General features: G+C 45.0%; 1 protein-coding gene across 2 annotated transcripts in view; it reads right to left on the bottom strand.

The window, feature by feature from the left end:
* Positions 1-439: 439 nt before the first annotated feature.
* The window catches only part of tead4 (TEA domain transcription factor 4), a 32,832-nt gene continuing 13,703 nt past the window's right edge, over positions 440-19,568 (bottom strand). The window contains exons 4-12 of one of the 2 annotated variants that reach the window (XM_045688130.2): positions 18,418-18,480; positions 15,046-15,180; positions 14,889-14,932; positions 14,535-14,596; positions 14,219-14,349; positions 13,693-13,866; positions 9,259-9,399; positions 2,804-2,956; positions 440-1,163 (exon numbers count right to left, since the gene is read on the bottom strand). In XM_045688130.2, the coding sequence (XP_045544086.1) occupies positions 1,050-1,163; positions 2,804-2,956; positions 9,259-9,399; positions 13,693-13,866; positions 14,219-14,349; positions 14,535-14,596; positions 14,889-14,932; positions 15,046-15,180; positions 18,418-18,480 (1,017 nt within the window). In that variant the 3' untranslated portion in view covers positions 440-1,049. Of the gene's footprint in view, positions 1,164-2,803; positions 2,957-9,258; positions 9,400-13,692; positions 13,867-14,218; positions 14,350-14,534; positions 14,597-14,888; positions 14,933-15,045; positions 15,181-18,408; positions 18,481-19,568 lie in introns of both variants that reach the window. The other variant, XM_014124497.3, reaches the window with a different exon arrangement.

Genomic DNA, 19,568 nt, shown 5'->3' on the forward strand with positions numbered 1-19,568 from the left:
CTCTGTGTAACGTTAGCTTTATCTTTGGTTGAAGAACAATGTCGAGCAGCCTCTGAATACAGCTTCCTCCTGATACTATCGTTTTTTGGACTAACATTTACATCTCCTCAGTAGCAGCTGTTGATCTTTCTTTGAGAAAACCCCTGAACTGTATTTTAGACATTTTTAGATAATGCAAGTTTATTAACTAGCTAGCTGTGTTGTTTTCATCACGTGTTGCACCAGCGACAAAAGCATTTGTATTTATGGATCCCCATTAGCTGCTGCCAAGGCAACTACACAGCTCCTCTTCCTGGGGACCGGCAAAATAAAGGCAGTATCCGGTTGCATGCACGAGTAAAACGTTTGAACTCTCGGTCGGACAAGTCAACACATTTTGCGTTATCGCCACCTGCTGGAGGGGTGTGAGACAAGGTTAGTTCGGCATTTAATTGCATCATTTAAACCAGGTGAATACAATATTTATTTTTAATTTGCCTGTTATTTTCCATTGAGATTCTTTTTCAGTGAAGATGGGTACTGTACATTACATTTTTACTCATAACACAAATATTGGCACTAAAAACACTGACATGGATGTGCAGTCTTGGGCTTTATAGTACTTTTTTGTCCTCTTGCCCTCTTTTCTTTCTTCTGTGTGCAATATACATTAAAAGTCATTAGGTGTCGCCCATGGACAACCAAACACAATCCCGCTCATGCAGCTGCGTAAAAGAAACTAAATCAAACAAGCAAGCACTAGTAAAATGAGATGAAAATCTACTTTCTCATGCATCGTCTTGACGTTTGGCTCCTCTGGTACATATAGATATACCACAATGAAGGTTCCCACCCTCTGCTCCTCATTTTCATATCACACAGTTGTAAAGTTCACTCTAGCTCCCAATGCTCTCAATCCACTTCTTCCACAGTAGTTTCAAGCAAGCAACTCTCCTAGTGCTTCTTTGGGTCCTGATAGACAATCGTATGGTGCTTGCAGCTTATATAGGAGATTGTCCAATGTTGGGTTTGTTGTTGTGCTATAGTGGTTCTCTGTCCACAGGGCTCTCTCAGTCTTTGACAAGCCTGTAAATATGGTGCTGGGCTCCATGCTCACTAGTAGACACCTCAAAGACATAGGCTATACACAGCAGCGTCTCCAGTGTGTCCCTGTTGGTCACCACCTAAAGAGAGACACACATTGTCCTGTTATACCACCACTACAGCATACTTCCTTTGTGAAGAAATAAATCAAATGTTCATTATTTTGCATACAGGTGGGTCTCAATTCTCACTAAGAACATGACAGAGAAGCGAACTACACACATTTGAATTGTCAAAATACTTTGTTTGTAAATGATGTCTGAAGGTTGAAGTGTGCCCCTGGCTATCCGTACATTAAAAAAAGAAAAAAGAAAATTGTGCTGTCTGGTTTGCTTAATATATGGAATTAGAAATTATTCATACTTTCACTTTTGGTGCTTAAGTATAATGAACAAAAATATAATCGCAACATTTCAAGTGTTGGTTCTATGTTTCTTGAGCTGAAATAAAAGATCCCAGAAATGCTCCATACGCACAAAAATCTTACTTCTCTCAAATGTGTGCACACATTTTTACACGTCACTGTTAGTGAGCATTTCTCCTTTACCAAGATAATCCATCCATCTGACAGGTGTGGCATATCAAGGAGCTGATTAAACAGCATGATCATTACACAGGTGCACTTTGTGCTGGGGACAATAAAAAGCCACTAAAATGTGCAGTTTTGTCACAACACAATGCCACAGATGTCTCAGGTACTGAGGGAGTGTGCAATTGGCATGCTGACCTGAAGAATGTCCACCAGAGCTGTTGCCAGATAATTGTATGTTCATTTCTCTACCATAAGCCACCAACTTCGTTTGTGAGAATTTAGCAATACGTCCAACTGGCCTCACAACCGCAGACCACATGTATGGTGTTGTGTGGGCGAGTGGTTTGCTGAGAGTGCACCATGGTGGAGGTGGGGTTATGGTGTGGGCAGGCATAAGCTACGGACAACAAATTTAATTGCATTTTATCGATGGCAATTTGAATGCACAGCCATACCGTGAAGAGATCTGAGGCCCACTGTCATGCCATTCATCCACCAACCATCACCTCATGTACACAATTCCTGGAAGCTGACAATATCCCAGTTCTTCCATGGCCTGCAGACTCACCTATTGAGCATGTTTGGGATGCTCTGGATAGATTTGTATGACAGCGTATTCCAGTTCCTGACAATATCCAGCAACTTTGCACAGCCATTGAAGAGGGGTGGTACAACATTCCACAGGCCACAATCAACAGCCTGTTCAACTCTATGCGAAGGATATGTGTCTCACTGCATTTGGCAAATTGTGGTAACACCAGATATTGACTGGTTTTCTGACCCACGCCTTTACCTTAAGGTATCTGTGACCAACAGATGCATATCTGTATTCCCAGTCATGTAAAATCCATAGATTAGGGCCCAATTTATTTCCTTATATGAACTCAGTAAAATCTTCAAAATTGTTGTATTGAGTACTAATAATTTTGTTCCGTATATATTTAAAACAAAATACTTTTAGACTTTTACTAGAAAAATACTTTACTGAGTGACTTTCGCTTTTACTCAAGTCATTTTCTATGAAGGTATCTTTACTTTTACTCAATCATGACATTTGGGTACTTTTTCCACCACTGGGTATCTGTTTCCCTAGATGTCCAGCTATCCCTGTCTAGAAATATTTGAATCCTTATTGTACGAATTATGTATACAATATTTAAAAATGTGCATTTGTGTGTGCTTGTGTACCTGTAGGATGGTGAAGTTCTCCAGTACACTGTTCATCATGTACTTCTCTGGCAGGTGTTTGAGCTTGTGGATGAAGTTGATCATGTATTCACACAGTGGGGACCGGTGGATTCTGAACACATACCGCCCATTCTCAAACCGTGCATACTCCGTCTGGTGAGACAAAATATATCCAAAATATGATTTACAGTACCAGTCAAAAGTTTGGACACACCTACTCATTCAAGGGTTTTTATTATTTTTTTATACTATTTTCTACATTGTAGAATGATAGTGAAGACATCAAGGAATCAAGTATTAAATCAAAATATATTTTAGATTCTTCAAAGTAGCCACCCTTTTCATTCTCTCAAACAGTTCCATGAGGTAGTCACCTGGAATGCATTTCGATTAACAGGTGTGCCCTGTTAAAAGTTAATTTTGTAGAATTTCTTTCCTTTTTAATGTGTTTTAGCCAATCAGTTGTGTTTTGTGATAATGGTCAAGAAACCCGAGTAATGGACATTAAACCGGTGAAAATATGTCCTTTGGGCTGATGAATCCAAATTTGAGATTTTTGGTTCCATCCGCCGTGTCTTTGTGAGAGCCGCAGAGTAGGTGAACAGATGATCTCCCCATGTGTGGTTCCCACCGTGAAGCATGGAGGAGGTGGTGTGATGGTGCTTTGCTTGTGACAGTGATTTATTTAGAATTCAAGGCACGCTTAACCAGCATGGCTTCCACAGCATTCTGCAGCGATACGCTATAACATCTGGTTTGCACTTAGTGGGACTATCATTTGTTTTTCAACAGGACAATGACCCAACACACCTCCAGGCTGTGTAGGGGCTATTTGACCAATGAGAGTGATCGAGTGCTGCATCAGATGACCTGGCCTCTACAATCACCCGACCTCAACCCAATTAAGTTGGACCGCAGAGTGAAGGAAAAGCATCCAGCAAGTGCTCAGCATATGTGGGAACTCCTTCAAGACTGTTGGAAAAACATTCCAGGTGAAGCTGGTTGAGAGAATGCCAAGCGTGGTCAAAGCTGTTATCAAGGCAAAGGGTGGCTACGTTGAAGAATCTCAAATCTCAAATATATTTTGATTTGTTTAACACTTTTTTGGTTACTACATATGTGCTATTTTAAAGTTTATATGTCTTCACTATTATTCCACAATGTAGATAATGGTAAAAACAAAAAAATCCTTGAATGAGTAGGTGTGTCCAACCTTTTGACTGCTACTGTATGTTTAATATATCATGAGCTGGTCACACTGAAAATACATTAGATTATTTCATAGATGAAATTCAAGGTAATACATGTATAATTTAGCTGATATATGGCAAGATAGCTATAGCATTAAACAAACTGTAGGCAATGGTTACCATAATCAAATTGATGTCCCCGTTGAATGTCATTACATTATAGCTAATGGCCCATAGGGCTCTGGTCAAAAGTAGTGCACTACATACGGAATAGGGTGCCATTTTTTTATTTTAAAATGTTTAATTTAACCAGGTAGGCCAGTTGAGAACAAGTTCTCATTTACAACTGCGACCTGGCCAAGATAAAGCAGAGCAGTGCGACAAAAACAACATAGTTACACATAAACAAACGTACAGTCAATAACACAATAGAAAAATTGGCGCCCCCCTCGGGTTGTGCCGTGGCGGAGATCTTTGTGGGCTATACTCGGCCTTGTCTCAGGATGGTAAGTTGGTGGTTGAAGATATCCCTCTAGTGGTGTGGGGGCTGTGCTTTGGCAAAGTGGGTGGGGTTATATTCTGCCTGTTTGGCCCTGTCTGGGGGTATCGTCGGACGGGGCCACAGTGTCTCCCGACCCCTCCTGTCTCAGCCTCCAATATTTATGCTGCAGTAGTTTGTGTTGGGGGGCTAGGGTCAGTCTGTTATATCTGGAGTATTTCTCCTGTCTTATCTGGTGTCCTGTGTGAATTTAAGTATGCTCTCTCTAATTCTCTCTTTCTTTCTCTCTCTCGGCAGACATGAGCCCTAGGACCATGCCTCAGGACTACCTGGCCTGATGACTCCTTGCTGTCCCCAGTGCACCTGGCCGTACTGCTGCTCCAGTTTCAACTGTCTTGCCTGCGGCTATGGAACCCTGACCTGTTCACCGGATGTGCTACCTGTCCCAGACCTGCTGTTTTCAACTCTCTAGAGACAGCAGGAGCGGTAGAGTTACTCTGAATGATTGGCTATGAAAAGCCAACTGACATTTACTCCTGTTGCACCCTCGACAACCACTGTGATTATTATTATTTGACCCTGCTGGTCATCTATGAACATTTGAACATCTTGGCCATGTTCTGTTATAATCTCCACCCGGCACAGCCAGAAGACTGGCCACCCCTCATAGCCTGGCCCTTCTCTAGGTTTCGGCCTTTCTAGGGAGGTTTTCCTAGCCACCGTGCTTCTACACCTGCATTGCTTGCTGTTTGGGGTTTTAGGCTGGGTTTCTGTACAGCACTTTGTGACATCAGCTGATGTAAGAAGGGCTTTATAAATACATTTGATTGATTGATGTACAGTGTGTGCAAATGTAGAAGAGTAGGGAGGTAAGGCAATAAATAGGCCATGGAGGCGAAATAATTACAATTTAGCATTAACACTGGAGTGATAGATGTGCAGATGATGATGTGCAAGTAGAGATACTGGGGTGCAAAAGAGCAAGAGGACAAGTAACAATATGGGGATGAGGTAGCTGGGTATGCTATTTACAGATTGGCTGTGTACAGGTACAGTGATCGGTAAGCTGCTCTGACAGCTGATGCTTAAAGTTAGAGAAGGAGATAAGATTCCAGCTTCAGTGATTTTTGCAATTAGTTCCAGTCATTGGCAGCAGAGAACTGGAAGGAAAGGCGGCCCAAAGCAAGTGTTGGCTTTGGGGGTGACCAGTGAAATATACCTGCTGGAGCGCGTGCTATGGGTGTGTGTTGCTATGGTGACCAGTGAGCTGAGATGAGGCGGGGCATTACCTAGCATAGACTTATAGATGACCTGGAGCCAGAGGGTTTGGCGACGAATATGTAGTGATGGCCAGCCGAGGAGAGCATACAGGTCGCAGTGGTGGGTGGTATATGAGGCTTTGGTGACAAAACGGATTGCACTGTGATAGACTACATCCAATTTTGTTGGAGGCTATTTTGTAAATGACATCGCCAAAATCAAGGATCGGCAGGATAATCAGTGTTACGAGGGTATGTTTGGCAGCATGAGTGAAGGAGGCTTTATTGCGAAATAGGAAGATGATTCTAGATTTAATTTTGGATTGGAGATGCTTAATGCAAGTCTGGAAGGAGAGTTTACAGTCTAACCAGACACCTAAGTATTTGTAGTTGGCCACATATTCTAAGTCAGAACCGTCCAGAGTAGTGATGCTAGTCCGGTGGGAGGGTGCGGGTAGCAATCGGTTGAAGAGCATGCACTTAGTTTTACTTGCATTTAAAAGCAGTTGGGGGCCTCGGAGGGAGTGTTGTATGGCATTGAAGCTTGTTTGGAGGTTTGTTAGCACAGTGTCCAAAGAAGGGCCAGAGGTATACAGAATGGTGTTGTCTGAGTAGAGATGGATCAGAGAATCACCAGCAGCAAGAGCGACATCATTGATGTATACAGAGAAAAGAGTCGGCCTGAGAAATTAACCCTGTGGCACCCCCATAGAGACTGCCAGAGGTCCGGACAACAGGCCCTCCGATTTGACACACTGAACTCTGAGAAGTAGTTGGTGAACCAGGCGAGGCAGTCATTTGAGAAGCCAAGGCTGTTGAGTCTGCCAATAAGAATGCGGTGATTGACAGAGTCGAAAGCCTTGGCCAGCTCGATGAAGACGGCTGCACAGTACTGTCTTTTATCGATGGCGGTTATGATATCGTTTTGGACCTTGAGTGTGGCTGAGGTGCACCCATGACCAGCTTGGAAACCAGATTGCATAGTGGAGAAGGTACGATGGGATTCGAAATGGTCGGTGATCTGTTTGTTAACTTGGCTTTCAAAGATTTTAGAAAGGCAGGGCAGGACGGATATAGGTCTATAACAGTTTGGGTCTAGAGTGTCTCCCCCTTTGAAGAGGGGGATGACCGCGGCAACTTTCCAAACTTTGGGGATCTCAGACGATACAAAAGAAAGAGGTTGAATAGGCTAGTTATAGGGGTTGCAACAATTTCGGGGGTCCAGATTGTCTAGCCCAGCTGATTTGTAGGGATCCATATTTTGCAGCTCTTTCAGAACATCAGCTGTCTGGATTTGGGTGGGGGGGGGGGGGGGGGGCCTTGGGCAAGTTGCTACAGGGGTTGCAGAGATGTTGGTAGGGGTAGCCAGGTGGAAAGCATGGCCAGCCGTAGAAAAATGCTTATTGAAATGATCGATTATCGTGGATTTATCGGTGGTGACAATGTTTCCTATCCTCAGTGCAGTGGGCAGCTGGGAGGAGGTGCTCTTATTCTCCATGGACTTTACAGTGTCCCAAAACGTTTTGGAAATAGTACTACAGGATGCAAATTTCTGTTTGAAAAAGCTAGCCTTAGCTTTCCTCACTGACTGAGTATATTGGTTCCCGACTTCCCTGAAAAGTTGCATATCGCGAGGGCTATTCGATGCTAATGCAGAACGCCGCAGGATGTTTTTGTGCTGGCCAAGGGCAGTCAAGTCTGGGGTGAAGCAAGGGCTATATCTGTTCTTAGTTCTACATTTTCTGAATGGGGCATGCTTATTTAAGATGGTGAGGAAAGCACTTTTAAAGAGCAACCAGGTATCCTCTACTGAAGGAATGAGGTCAATATCCTTCGATACCCGGGCCAGGTCGATCAGAAAGGCCTGCTCGCTGAAGTGTTTTAGGGAGCGTTTGACAGTAATGAGGGCTGGTCGTTTGACCGCGGACCCATTACGAACGCAGGCAATGAGGCAATGATCGCTGAGATCCTAGTTGAAGACAGCAGAGGTGTATTTAGAGGGCAAGTTGGTCAGGATGATATATAAGAGGGTGGCCATGGTTACGGATTTAGGGTTGTACCTGGTAGGTTCCTTGGGACGTGACCAGTGAGTCAGGGTGAGGAGGAGTGTAAGTGATGTCTTGTAATTTGTGTGGCCGTCTGTTCTAGACCACAGATCGTTGAGTAGTGAGTTGAATCCATCCCTACCCCTGGTTGGGTTATTAATTTACTCTCAGAGTGATAATCATTACGTTCATGAACAGTCATGATCTCAAACGTTGAGATCGCAGGTCTAAAACATTTATTTTCATGCCAATCCTGGAGTCTCCATAAAAACTTGGTTGGTTGACCATCTCGAAATAATCCATTTCTGTTTAATTATGTACTGTAAACCAACATACATGTCTGTCTTTATCTACACATCTATGGTATGTATTTTGTACTGTATATGCATATTGTATATATACTAGGCTTGGGCGATATACCGTTTATACCTTATACATGGGTATTTCGAAATACCGATATGATTTTCAATACCGCAAAATATAAACGGTATTCAAAATCATACCATCGGTATTTCAGGGGTGGGTGCTATGCCACTGCTTATAACTAACTATAAGTTAACTATAAGAAATCTAAGATGTGTCAAATAAATGATAACCAGCTCAGGCCTCCAGCTATGCATTTGGTTTGCTAACTTACTAAGTGGTTAGATGTCAAGATCAAGCTTCTTGGTTACAGCAGAGACATTCAACCCCCTCCTGGATCAAGATCCCTGTTGCCTTAATAGTTTTGTGTGAAACATAAAAAATAAATAAGTTTAATAGCGGCACTTGTGTGCACTTCCGGTAATACCTTATACCCCGGTATGGTATAGAAACAGTATGAAGATTAGACTATCTGGATACCACCAAACCCTAACATAAACAGTATGTAGTGTGTACTAAGCATTAGGAACACCCATGCTCTTTCCATGACAGACTGACTAGGTGAATCCAGGTGAAAGCTATGATCCCTTATTTATGTCACTTGTTAAATCCACATCAAATAAGTGTAGAGGTGACAGGTTAAATAAGGATTTTTAAGCCTTGAGACATGGATTGTGTATGTTGCCATTCAGAGGGTGAATGAGCGAGACAGAATATTTAAGTGCCTTTGAACAGGGTATGGTAGTAGGTGCCAGGTGCACCGGTTTGAGTGTGTTAAGAACTGCAATGCTGCTGGGTATTTCACACTGAACAGTTTCCTGTATGTATCAAGAATGGTCCACCACCCAAAGAACATCCAGCCAACTTGACATAACTGTGGGAAGCATTGGAGTCAACATGGGCCAGCATCCCTGTGGAACGCTTTCGACACCTTGTAGAGTCCATACCCTGACGAATGGAGGCTGTTCTGAAGGCAACAGGGGGTGCAACTCAATATTTGGAAGCTGTTCCTAATGTTTTGTACACTCAGTGTATATTGCATGTATATTTACTAGATCTCTATTCATGGACCTGGAACAATCCGTTGTTTCTCGCTCACCTCTACTTTCTCCACCACCTGCTTTCCGAAGGAGCAGACCTTGGTGGAGGAGGTGATGATCATGTTCTCAGAGCTCTCGTACTGACTGGACACGCCGTAGAAGAAACTGCTGTCGTCCTGCAGGTTGGCACTCAGATCAGCCTGCACAAAGAGAGGAACCACACACCCAGTCAACAACAACAGATCAGCCTGCACAGAGAGGAACCACACACCCAGTCAACAACAACAGATCAGCCTGCAGAGAGAGGAACCACACACCCAGTCAACAACAACAGATCAGCCTGCAGAGAGAGGAACCACACACCCAGAAAACAACAACAGATCAGCCTGCAGAGAGAGGAACCACACACCCAGTCAACAACAACAGATCAGCCTGCAGAGAGAGGAACCACACACCCAGTCAGTAACAACAGATCAGCCTGCAGAGAGAGGAACCACACACCCAGTCAACAACAACAGATCAGCCTGCAGAGAGAGGAACCACACATACAGTCAACAACAACCTGCTAGTCCCTCCCCCTTTTTTTGAAACAGGAAGAGGTCCACACACAACCTGTCAGTCTTACCAATATGATAAGGCATTGTTCAAACAACCTGCCAGTCTTTAAGAGGAGACCTTTTTAGTTCCGGACAGTTCAATCAAAAATCTGAAGAAAAACCTGTATGTCACTTCAGTCATAACACATCAAGCTTTCTTTCAGTAATGCCAGGTTCTTCTCCTCAGTTAATATACTTAATTTTAAGGAACAGGGAACGTGTGTGTGTGTATATGTCTTAGTTGGCTTTCCAGAACGTATTTCCCCAGTGTGATGGCTCAACAAAGCCTGCGACTGATTCTCTGCAAAGCCCAGCAGCCTCTATTGCTGTTGCCTGTGTTGACTTAGCTTAGGCTGCCAACCCAGCCACTGCATTCCCAAGATGCTGTGTCTAGCTGTGGCGTTAGTCCCGTCTGGGCCTCTCTGTCAGGTGCATCCAACCTCCTGTCTGTCTGAGAAAGTAGAATCTTCCCCCTAACGGTTAAGGGAAGGATCTGGGTCAGGGTAATCTGATCCTAGATCTGATTTCACATTTAGACGAGGTGTCATCTCTGTCATGGTAGAGAAAGACAGACAAACATTGAGAGGGTTTTACCTTTTCCCCTCTCAGGCTCGTCTCCTAATTGGTCATTAATACAGCGCTCAGCCTCTCTTCATCGCCCTGCTCCTCGTCTTCATCCCTCGCTCCTGTAATTCTATCATTTGTCTTCATCCCCGAGGCCCTGTGACCCTCCCAGAACCCGCGCTCCCCCCCTTCTTTAACGGCCTGCGAGGGAATTCATCCAATTACAATCAACAGCCCACAATTGGCTGATTAGATCAGCCAGGCCGGGCTCCTGTGTAACAATTTACAAGGGCCGTCTCAAATCGGATTCTCCGGGCACTTCAAAGGCGCTAGACAATACGTTAGGACAGGGCCATGGGCACTACGGGGAGCAGGCTGGGCCGGCTGTGGAGCTGGAAATTCAATCTAGAATGCCATAGCTTTGGAGATGTGCAAGCAGCCTGTCACAGTCGCCATGACAACCGGCCAGAGCCTCAGGACGCCCCCAAGTCATGACCCGGCTGGCTGGATGCATGGATGGTTGTTTGTGTGTGTTTTGTCATGGGTGCCATGAGGGTTAGGACAATCGGACCCACTATAATATGATGTGGTGAGGTATCTGGCGCTAGCAGCAGTCATATGGGGTTGTTTTCTCCAGTCGCTACCGTAATAAATGGCTTGGACACATTCCCCTCCCTTTCTCTCCCACTTTCATGATACATGGCTGGGTCCCTCGCTCCCTCCTTCCCATTAACCCTGCATCAAATGCCATGGCTCTCAGCAGCTGCTTCTTCCAAGGGGGGAGATGGCGGCTTCATATGGGTGTCACTTACCAATGTCTTATCTCTCAACAATAAATAAGGCTTCAGAGGAGCATGTGAGGGGGACTAACAACTCATGTACAAGCCAACTGGAGGTGGAGATCGTTAGGGGGGGGGGGGGGGCACATTCTATATTTGGGAATGTAGAGTTGGGATGTAAAGGTGTGACTGAAAATCTTCATTCTGTAGAATATTGCATGTATAAGTAATGTTTCTGAAGCAAGTTATGCACATTCTGCGCAAAGAAATGGTCAGAGAAGATGGTCACTCACTCTCTCACTGTGCATTCCCTCTCTCTTGGTTGGGGGGAAATCTATAAATAAGTGGATGCATGTGGGGTGGGTTCAGCCAAATAGCGAGTGGACAGGTGCCCAGGCTCAGGTTTCACCAGTGAAAGAGCAGCCCTGCCCCCCGCCTCACACACACCACAATGTGTCCTCTATACCCGCTGTACCCATGGGCAGAAAACAGCCACGTTTTAAAACAGATTACTTTTAATTTGTTTCAAACAATAAAGAGAATTCTAAACCGATCTGCCAATAACAGTTGGTTTTCAGTTTTCCCCTCCCCACTCAGACTACTCCGACAGTCCTAGCAAAATGCTTGCTTAAGAAATAGTATTTAGCTAGAAAGCTATTGTCAATTTTTATGGAACTCTGTTAGAGTAAGCAGGGCCGGATTAATGCAGGGGCTTACCGGGGCTGAATCCCCTGGACCCAGGCCCGTGGGGGGCCCAAAAGGCAGCAGAAAAAAAATGAAAAAAAGTAGACAAAAATATACAAACTGTATACATTACCCAGTAAATACTCTTTTTTTTTTTTACTGCAACCGCCAACCTCAGGAGGATTCAGGAAGCTGCTTTCAATGAGTGTAGACAGCCTGCTGCCGCTCTGCTAATTATTAGATGAGGGGAGGTAAGGGGCCCACGTGGGTAACTGGGGGGGACCTGCCTTGATTGGGTAACTCATTAATAAAAACCAAAAATGTAACTGCATAATAAATCAATATGACTGGTCAATTGTGTGAGTCAGGCCCAAGCCCACAGGAGGCCCAAGAAGCAAAAACAAACAACAAGAAAAAAAAAAAAACATAACGTCATTGTTTTTTTTTTTATTACATTTTTTACATTTTATCCAACCACAGGAGCCCGCTCTCAATGTTTAAAATACACCAGAGAGCATAATTTCACCACAGATCAACATTTTATCACAAGCTCATACAGGTAACTGCCAAAATAAAGGAAACACCAACATAACGTGTCTTAAAAAGGTCTTGGGCCACCACAAGCTGCCAGAACAGCTTCAAATTCACCTTGCCATAGATATTACAAGTGGACCTAAACCACGCCAGGAAATTGCACCCCACAACAAACCTTGTATCCTTCATTTGTGTTTCCTTTATTTTGGCAGTTACCGATTGCCTACAGTTGGGAAGGCCGCAATTTGGGCAGAAGGCTTTTAGAACCTCTTAACCTGGCAATTTGAGTGTTAAACTCATGGGTACACTAGCAATGGCTGCCAGTCCTGACTTGAATGGGAACTGACATCTATGGATTATATTTCTATGGTTGGTTGTGGCTGTCTGCCTTTTGCAAATTTCAAAATACAAATTGGGGGAAAAATTGTGTTTGGAAAGCAAGGGCCTACCGCTGAAAAGAGAAGACTAATATGTCTGTAGAACCAATAGAAACAACTTGTTCTCAACAACTCCCTAACTGCGAACCAATCATTTCATCGCTGCAACTCCCCAACGGGCTTCGGAGAGGTTGAAGATCGAGTCATGCGTCCCCCGAAACATGACGAGTCAAACCACTCGCTCCTTAACACCCGCCTGCTTAACCCGGAAGCCAGCCGCACCAATGTGTCGGAGGAAACACCATTCGACTGACGACCGAAGTCAGCCTGCAAGTGCCCGGCCCGCCACAAGGAGTCGCTGGACTGCGATGAGCCAAGTAAAGCCTCCCCGGTCAAACCCACCCCTAACCCAGACCTATGGGTCTCCCGGGTCACGGCCGGTTGTGTGACAGCCTGGGATCGAACCTGGGTTTGTAGTGACGCCTCAAGCACTGCGATGCAGTGCCTTGGACCGCTGTGCCACTCGGGAGGCTGAGCCTATGATTTCTTAATCTGGCCCTGACAGTAAAGTACTTATTTGTTACTCAGAAATTTGAGTGATTCTCTGCTTTGCTTCTCTATGATTCTAGTCAGAAAGCAGAAAGACACACTAACACACAGTTTTGTATTGCAATCCATGTGTGGACCAAATAATTGATTCCCACCCAAAATTATATTTTCCCTAACCCTAAACTGAACCCTAAACCCAAACCGTATCCCCTAACCTTAATTGTAACCCTAAACCTTAAATAGCATTTTTCCTTGCGGGGACAGGCAAAATGGCCCCACTTGTCCAAATTGGCCTTGTGAGGACATCTGGTACCCAAAAGGATAGTTAAACAAAAACACACACAGTCACACCTGCATGCACACACAAACACTACAATGTGGCCTCTAACACACACCCCGCTTTGACTCACCCAGAACTTGACGAGGAAAAAAGAGTTGGGCGGCCCCTTCTCAAACAACTCCTTCATCCCTCCCTTCTTCTCAGGGAACTTATCGTAGATCTGTCGGATGTCCACTGCCTCCAGGTACGGATCACTGAAGGTAGGGTTGGACTGAGCGATGTGCACAAACAGGTGCTTGTTAAACTGTAAAACAAAGGGGAGAGAGAGATGTTGATTAGTATCAAAGCACTGCTTCAGTTCATGGTCAAGATGCTGTCATGGCCTGAGGAAGGAAGTAACACCTTTAAGAAAAAGGCTTGTTGGATGAAAGTGAGCATAGATATTTATTTAAAGCTGTATGTCGCACACTTGTACATTGATGAGATCTGAAATGTTGCTTACTAATTTGCAGTGCCCCTATTAAATAAGGCTGCATTTAAAAAAGGCAGCTCAATTCTGATTATTTTTTCACTAGTTGTCGGTGTCAACGCAGCGTACGTGAGATGATTATGGAGGCTTATCAGGCAGGACGAGGGGCTACTAAGTGACTACTCACGGTCTCTGGGTCCTGAGGCTGCTCCAGGAAAGCAGAGAACTCTAGCATGCGAAGCTTGGAGCTGGCGATACTGCGTCCCTGCCACGGGGGGGTGCCCGGCGACATGGACAGGCCTGCCGTGCTCTCATAGCCTGGTGAAGAGGAAGGGTGGGGGCCAGGGGTAACAAAATATACCAAAGGTTTATAAAATGTTACATTCTGTCTTTCTCTGAGCTTTGTTGGAGCTCTTCATTGGCATCTTGTGTATTTCATCACTTGCAGACCATGACAGCATCTGTCGACACATAGGGATGTGAGGGAAGCTGGGAAAACCCACCTGTTATGGGGGGCGGGCCAGACGCTTGCATGGCGTAACTCTGCTGGGAAAAGGGCTTAATGCTGGAGAGACGAGACAGGCAGTAGACACATTACACCCTCACCCGCCTGACCCCGCACACACACACACACACACACACACACACACACACACACACCTAATTGACTGACCCTTAAACACACTGGGGGCTCAGCTTGATCAACTAAAGTGCTTTTTAAATAAGATGTTTCTCATATTCAGTTTGGACGGATTGCGATTTCCATTTATTCCATTGCAGTAAACCATTGCCTTTTGACAGACAGGACAGACAAACAGAGAGTCAGGCACGCACACACACACAGGGTTTTAACTTACTCTTCAGGACCTCTAGGCTGTCCTGGAAGGCCGCCATGCCAAAACTAAAGAAAAGAAAACATGGAAACATCTTTAATTACACACACTACCTCTCCTTCTATATGTGTCCCTCAGTGTTGCCCAAGGACAGGGTGTGTGTGTCCATGCACATACTCACCCCGCCAGCAGTGGGATACGGCGGCCTGGACAGCCCCTGCAGAGCCATCTTGTTCTGAAAGGCAGTGGCGGAGATGATCTGGGCAGAGGACATGGTGGCCATACTCTGGAGGGCCTTGTCTTTGGCAGCCTGGTCCTGCAGACACACACAGCAGGCCCCAGGGGTCAGACAAACACGCTTTCCACTTTAGTCAGCGACCTGTTTTCCTGGGAACACTTGCCCCACTATGTTAGTTGGGTGGGAAAAGAGGGGCGGAAGGTTGCATCATCCTGTGCTGGTCTGGGAGGCTGGGTGATATTGCAGTCAAGGGCCCTGGAGTCGAAAGTAAGGTTTATAGCCTTGGCAGAGGCCGGGAGGTGTTGACAAGCAGTCTACGTCTTTGCTAGAGGTCAGAGTTGGAGCTGGCCCGGGCATGTCAGAGGGCTAGCGCCATGCTAATGCCAATCAAGCTGGTTCACGGATAAATGCTAACGCTAAGCAGGAGACATGGTGGCTACCAGAAAAGGCAGTCATTCCTGTCTAATGTCTTTGGTAAAGCGTTAATGTTCTGTGCGCGCGTGTCCATGTTGACGTCAGCAGTTTCCAACTCATCTGGAACTACAAACATTGTCAGCCCAACCCTTTAATGCAAGGCCAACCAGCACATTCTTTTTCCCAGAACCGGCCGACACAAAGGCATAGCCGAAATATGGGGAGTACATCTGCTAATGTTCTCAGTTACAAGAAAGACCTATTTAAAAAGGCCTGTCAAAGGCTTGTGACCAATGCTGAGGCCCAGTGGCCGCCGTCCAGGGAGACGGAGAGCTGTGTCACCTGGTGTGTGTGTGTGTACGGACGCGTGCTTGCATGTGCGTGTCTGTGGTGAGAAACGTAAACACGCAAGCGCAGGGGACGGAATGTGTAAGGAAAGTTCTCACCCACCAAACAGGAACACTTTTATTGAAATACTTATGAAATGCCTGGAAGGAACAATACAAACATTAATTTATATCCTGACAAATGCATTTGTTCATATTGTGCACAGCAAGCCTCAGGCCAGGGATGCTGGAGCATATTTAAATTGACTGTGGGGACTTGTAGAGATGCATCATCTGTACTGAGCATTGCATAAAACGCTCATACAAATGAAGGGGGTGCTATTTAATACAACCCACTCTCTCTGTTTCTAATTGTTTGTCTCTCCACATTGTTTTCACTGAAATGTAGGAATGGGAATCCATTAGAAATTCCCTATCGCCATAGTATATTTAGTTATTTTTTTCATGGAATCAAACCTCAAAATGAGAAGAGAATAACATGGGTTAAGGTACAATGAAGACCATAGGAAGCGTTTCTGGTGATCTCAGCTCTGTGGCTTTAAAGGAACAACATCATAGTTACAACCAAGCACCCCCACAGCCTCCCCAACAACCCACCATATTAACTTCACACGTTCAAAACATCAGCATGCTACTCCAAATGACCTGCATAGCTAGTGCTGTAGCAGACAGAATTGGAATGGGTAGAATGGTAGACATTCCCATTGAATGCAAGGTCCCTACAAATGGTATGTGGACTGAGATACATTGGTGAGGAGGATTGGTATTTGAATATCTTGTGTTCTAAACGCAATCGTGAAAGGTTGAATTGCGCCTCCATTTTGGCAGATCCTGCATAATTTAGAAACTGTGATTGGTTTTTCTACACATTCCATTGCAACAGTGAGGGGAAAAAAATATTTGATCCCCTGACGATTTTGTACGTTTGCCCACTGACAAAGAAATGATCAGTCTATAATTTGAATGGTAGGTTTATTTGAAAAGTGAGAGACAGAATAACAAAAAAATCCTGAAAAACGCATGTCAAAAATGTTATAAATTGATTTGCATTTTAATGAGGGAAATAAGTATTTGACCGCCTCTCAATCAGAAAGATTTCTGGCTCCCAGATGTCTTTTATACAGGTAACGAGCTGAGATTAGGAGCACACGCTTAAAGGGAGTGCTCCTAATCTCAGTTTGTTACCTGTATAAAAGACACCTGTCCACAGAAGCAATCAATCAATCAGATTCCAAACTCTCCACCATGGCCCAGACCAAAGAGCTCTCCAAGGATGTCAGGGACAAGATTGTAGACCTACACAAGGCTGGAATAGGCTACAAGACCATCGCCAAGCAGCTTGGTGAGAAGGTGATAACAGTTGGTGCATTATTCGCAAATAGAAGAAACACAAAAGAACTGTCAATCTCCCTCGGCCTGGGGCTCCATGCAAGATCTCACCTCGTGGAGTTGCAATGATAATGCGAACGGTGAGGAATCAGCCCAGAACTACACGGGAGGATCTTGTCAATGATCTCAAGGCAGCTGCGACCATGGTCACCAAGAAAACAATTGGTAACACACTACGCCGTGAAGGACTGAAATCCTGCAGCGCCCGCAATGTCCCCCTGCTCAAGAAAGCACATATACATGCCCGTCTGAAGTTTGCCAATGAACATCTGAATGATTTAGAGGACAACTGGGTGAAAGTGTTGTGGTCAGATGAGACCAAAATGGAGCTCTTTGGCATCAACTCAACTCGCCGTGTTTGGAGGAGGAGGAATGCTGCCTTTGACCCCAAGAACACCATCCCCACCGTCAAACATGGAGGTGGAAACATTATGCTTTGGGGGTGTTTTTCTGCTAAAGGGACAGGACAACTTCACCGCATCAAAGGGTCGATGGACGGGGCCACGTACCGTCAAATCTTGGGTGAGAACCTCCTTCCCTCAGCCAGGGCATTGAAAATGGGTCGTGGATGGGTACTCCAGCATGACAATGACCCAAAACACACGGCCAAGGCAATAAAGGAGTGTCTCAAGAAGAAGCACATTAAGGTCCTGGAGTGGCCTAGCCAGTCTCTAGACCTTAATCCCATTGAAAATCTGTGGAGGGAGCTGAAGGTTCGAGTTGCCAAACGTCAGCCTCGAAACCTTAATGACTTGGAGAAGATCTGCAAAGAGGAGTGAGACAAAATCCCTCCTGAGATGTGTGCAAACCTGGTGGCCAACTACAAGAAATGTCTGACCTCTGATTTCCAACAAGGGTTTTGCCACCAAGTACCAAGTCATGTTTTGCAGAGGGGTCAAATACTTATTTCCCTCATTAAAATGCAAATCATTTTATAACATTTTTGACATGCGTTTTTCTGGATTTTTTTGTTGTTATTCTGTCTCTCACTGTTCAAATAAACCTACCATTAAAATTATAGACTGATCATTTCTTTGTAAGTGGGCAAACGTACAAAATAAGCAAGGGATCAAATACTTTTTTCCCCCTCACTGTATATTGAGCAAACCCATGATGCAGTGCAACAATTGAAGATCCAAAAATGAGGGAGACTCACGTAGCATACCTTGAGCTTCACCTGGATCTCCCGGGCCTTCCGTCGCGCTAGCACCTGGATGTGACTGGACACCTGGAGGAGAGGGAGGGAGATCAGGTCTTTGGTAGATGTGTCCATGTTGATGCCAAAATGTGCGGCAAAACAATAAGATTGATATTCTCATTCTTACGACAGTGCAATGTCATTGTCTTGAAACTTTTAGTACCAACATGGAAAATAAAAAGGCTGCACACTGCTGCTCATGCTCCAAGGTGATGTCATAACGTTTCAACCCTTAGGTTAATTCATGGATGCTTGATGAAGACCTACAACTCCTGCAAAAAGTATCTGGATGTGACAATGTTCTTCAGTTTTTTTACTAATTAAGAATGGCATATTTACAAACTGATTTACACTACAAAGGTATGTGGACACCCTTTCAAATGAGTGGATTCAGCTATTTAAGCCACACCCGTTGCTGACAGGTGTATAAAATCGAGCACACAGCCATGCAATCGCCATAGACAAACATTGGCCCGTACTGATGAGCTCAGTGACTTTCGACAGACGTAGCACCGTCATAGGATGCCACCTTAACAACAAGTTAGTTCGTCAACTTTCTGCCCTGCTAGAGATGCCCCGGTCAACTGTAAGTGCCCTTTATTGTGAAGTGGAAATGTCTAGGAGCAACAATGGCTCAGCCGTGAAGTGATGCGAAGTGGCTATACAAGCTCACAGAAAAGGACGACCGAGTGCTGAAGCACGTAGCGTCTGTCCTCGGTTGCGACACTTACTACTGAGTTCCAAACTGCCTCTGGAAGCAACGTCAGCACAAGAACTACTCATGGCTAACTTCATGAAATGGGTTTCCATGGCCGAGCAGCCGCACACAAGCCTAAGATTACCATGCACAATGCCAAGCATTGGCTGGAGTGGTGTAAAGCTCATCGCCTTTGGACTCAGGAGCAGTGGAAACGTGTTCTCTGGAGTGATGAATCACGCTTCACCATTTGCCAGTCCGACAGACAAATCTGGGTTTGGCGGATGCCAGGAGAACGCTACCTGCCCCAATGCATAGTGCCAACTGTAAAGTTTGGTGGATGAGGAATGGGTCGGGCTAGGCCCCTTAGTTACAGTGAAGGGAAATCTTAACGCTACAGCATACAATGACATTCTAGACA

The sequence above is a fragment of the Salmo salar genome, chromosome 10 (assembly GCF_965601325.2).
Source record: "Salmo salar chromosome 10, fSalSal1, whole genome shotgun sequence".
NCBI lineage: Eukaryota > Metazoa > Chordata > Actinopteri > Salmoniformes > Salmonidae > Salmo > Salmo salar.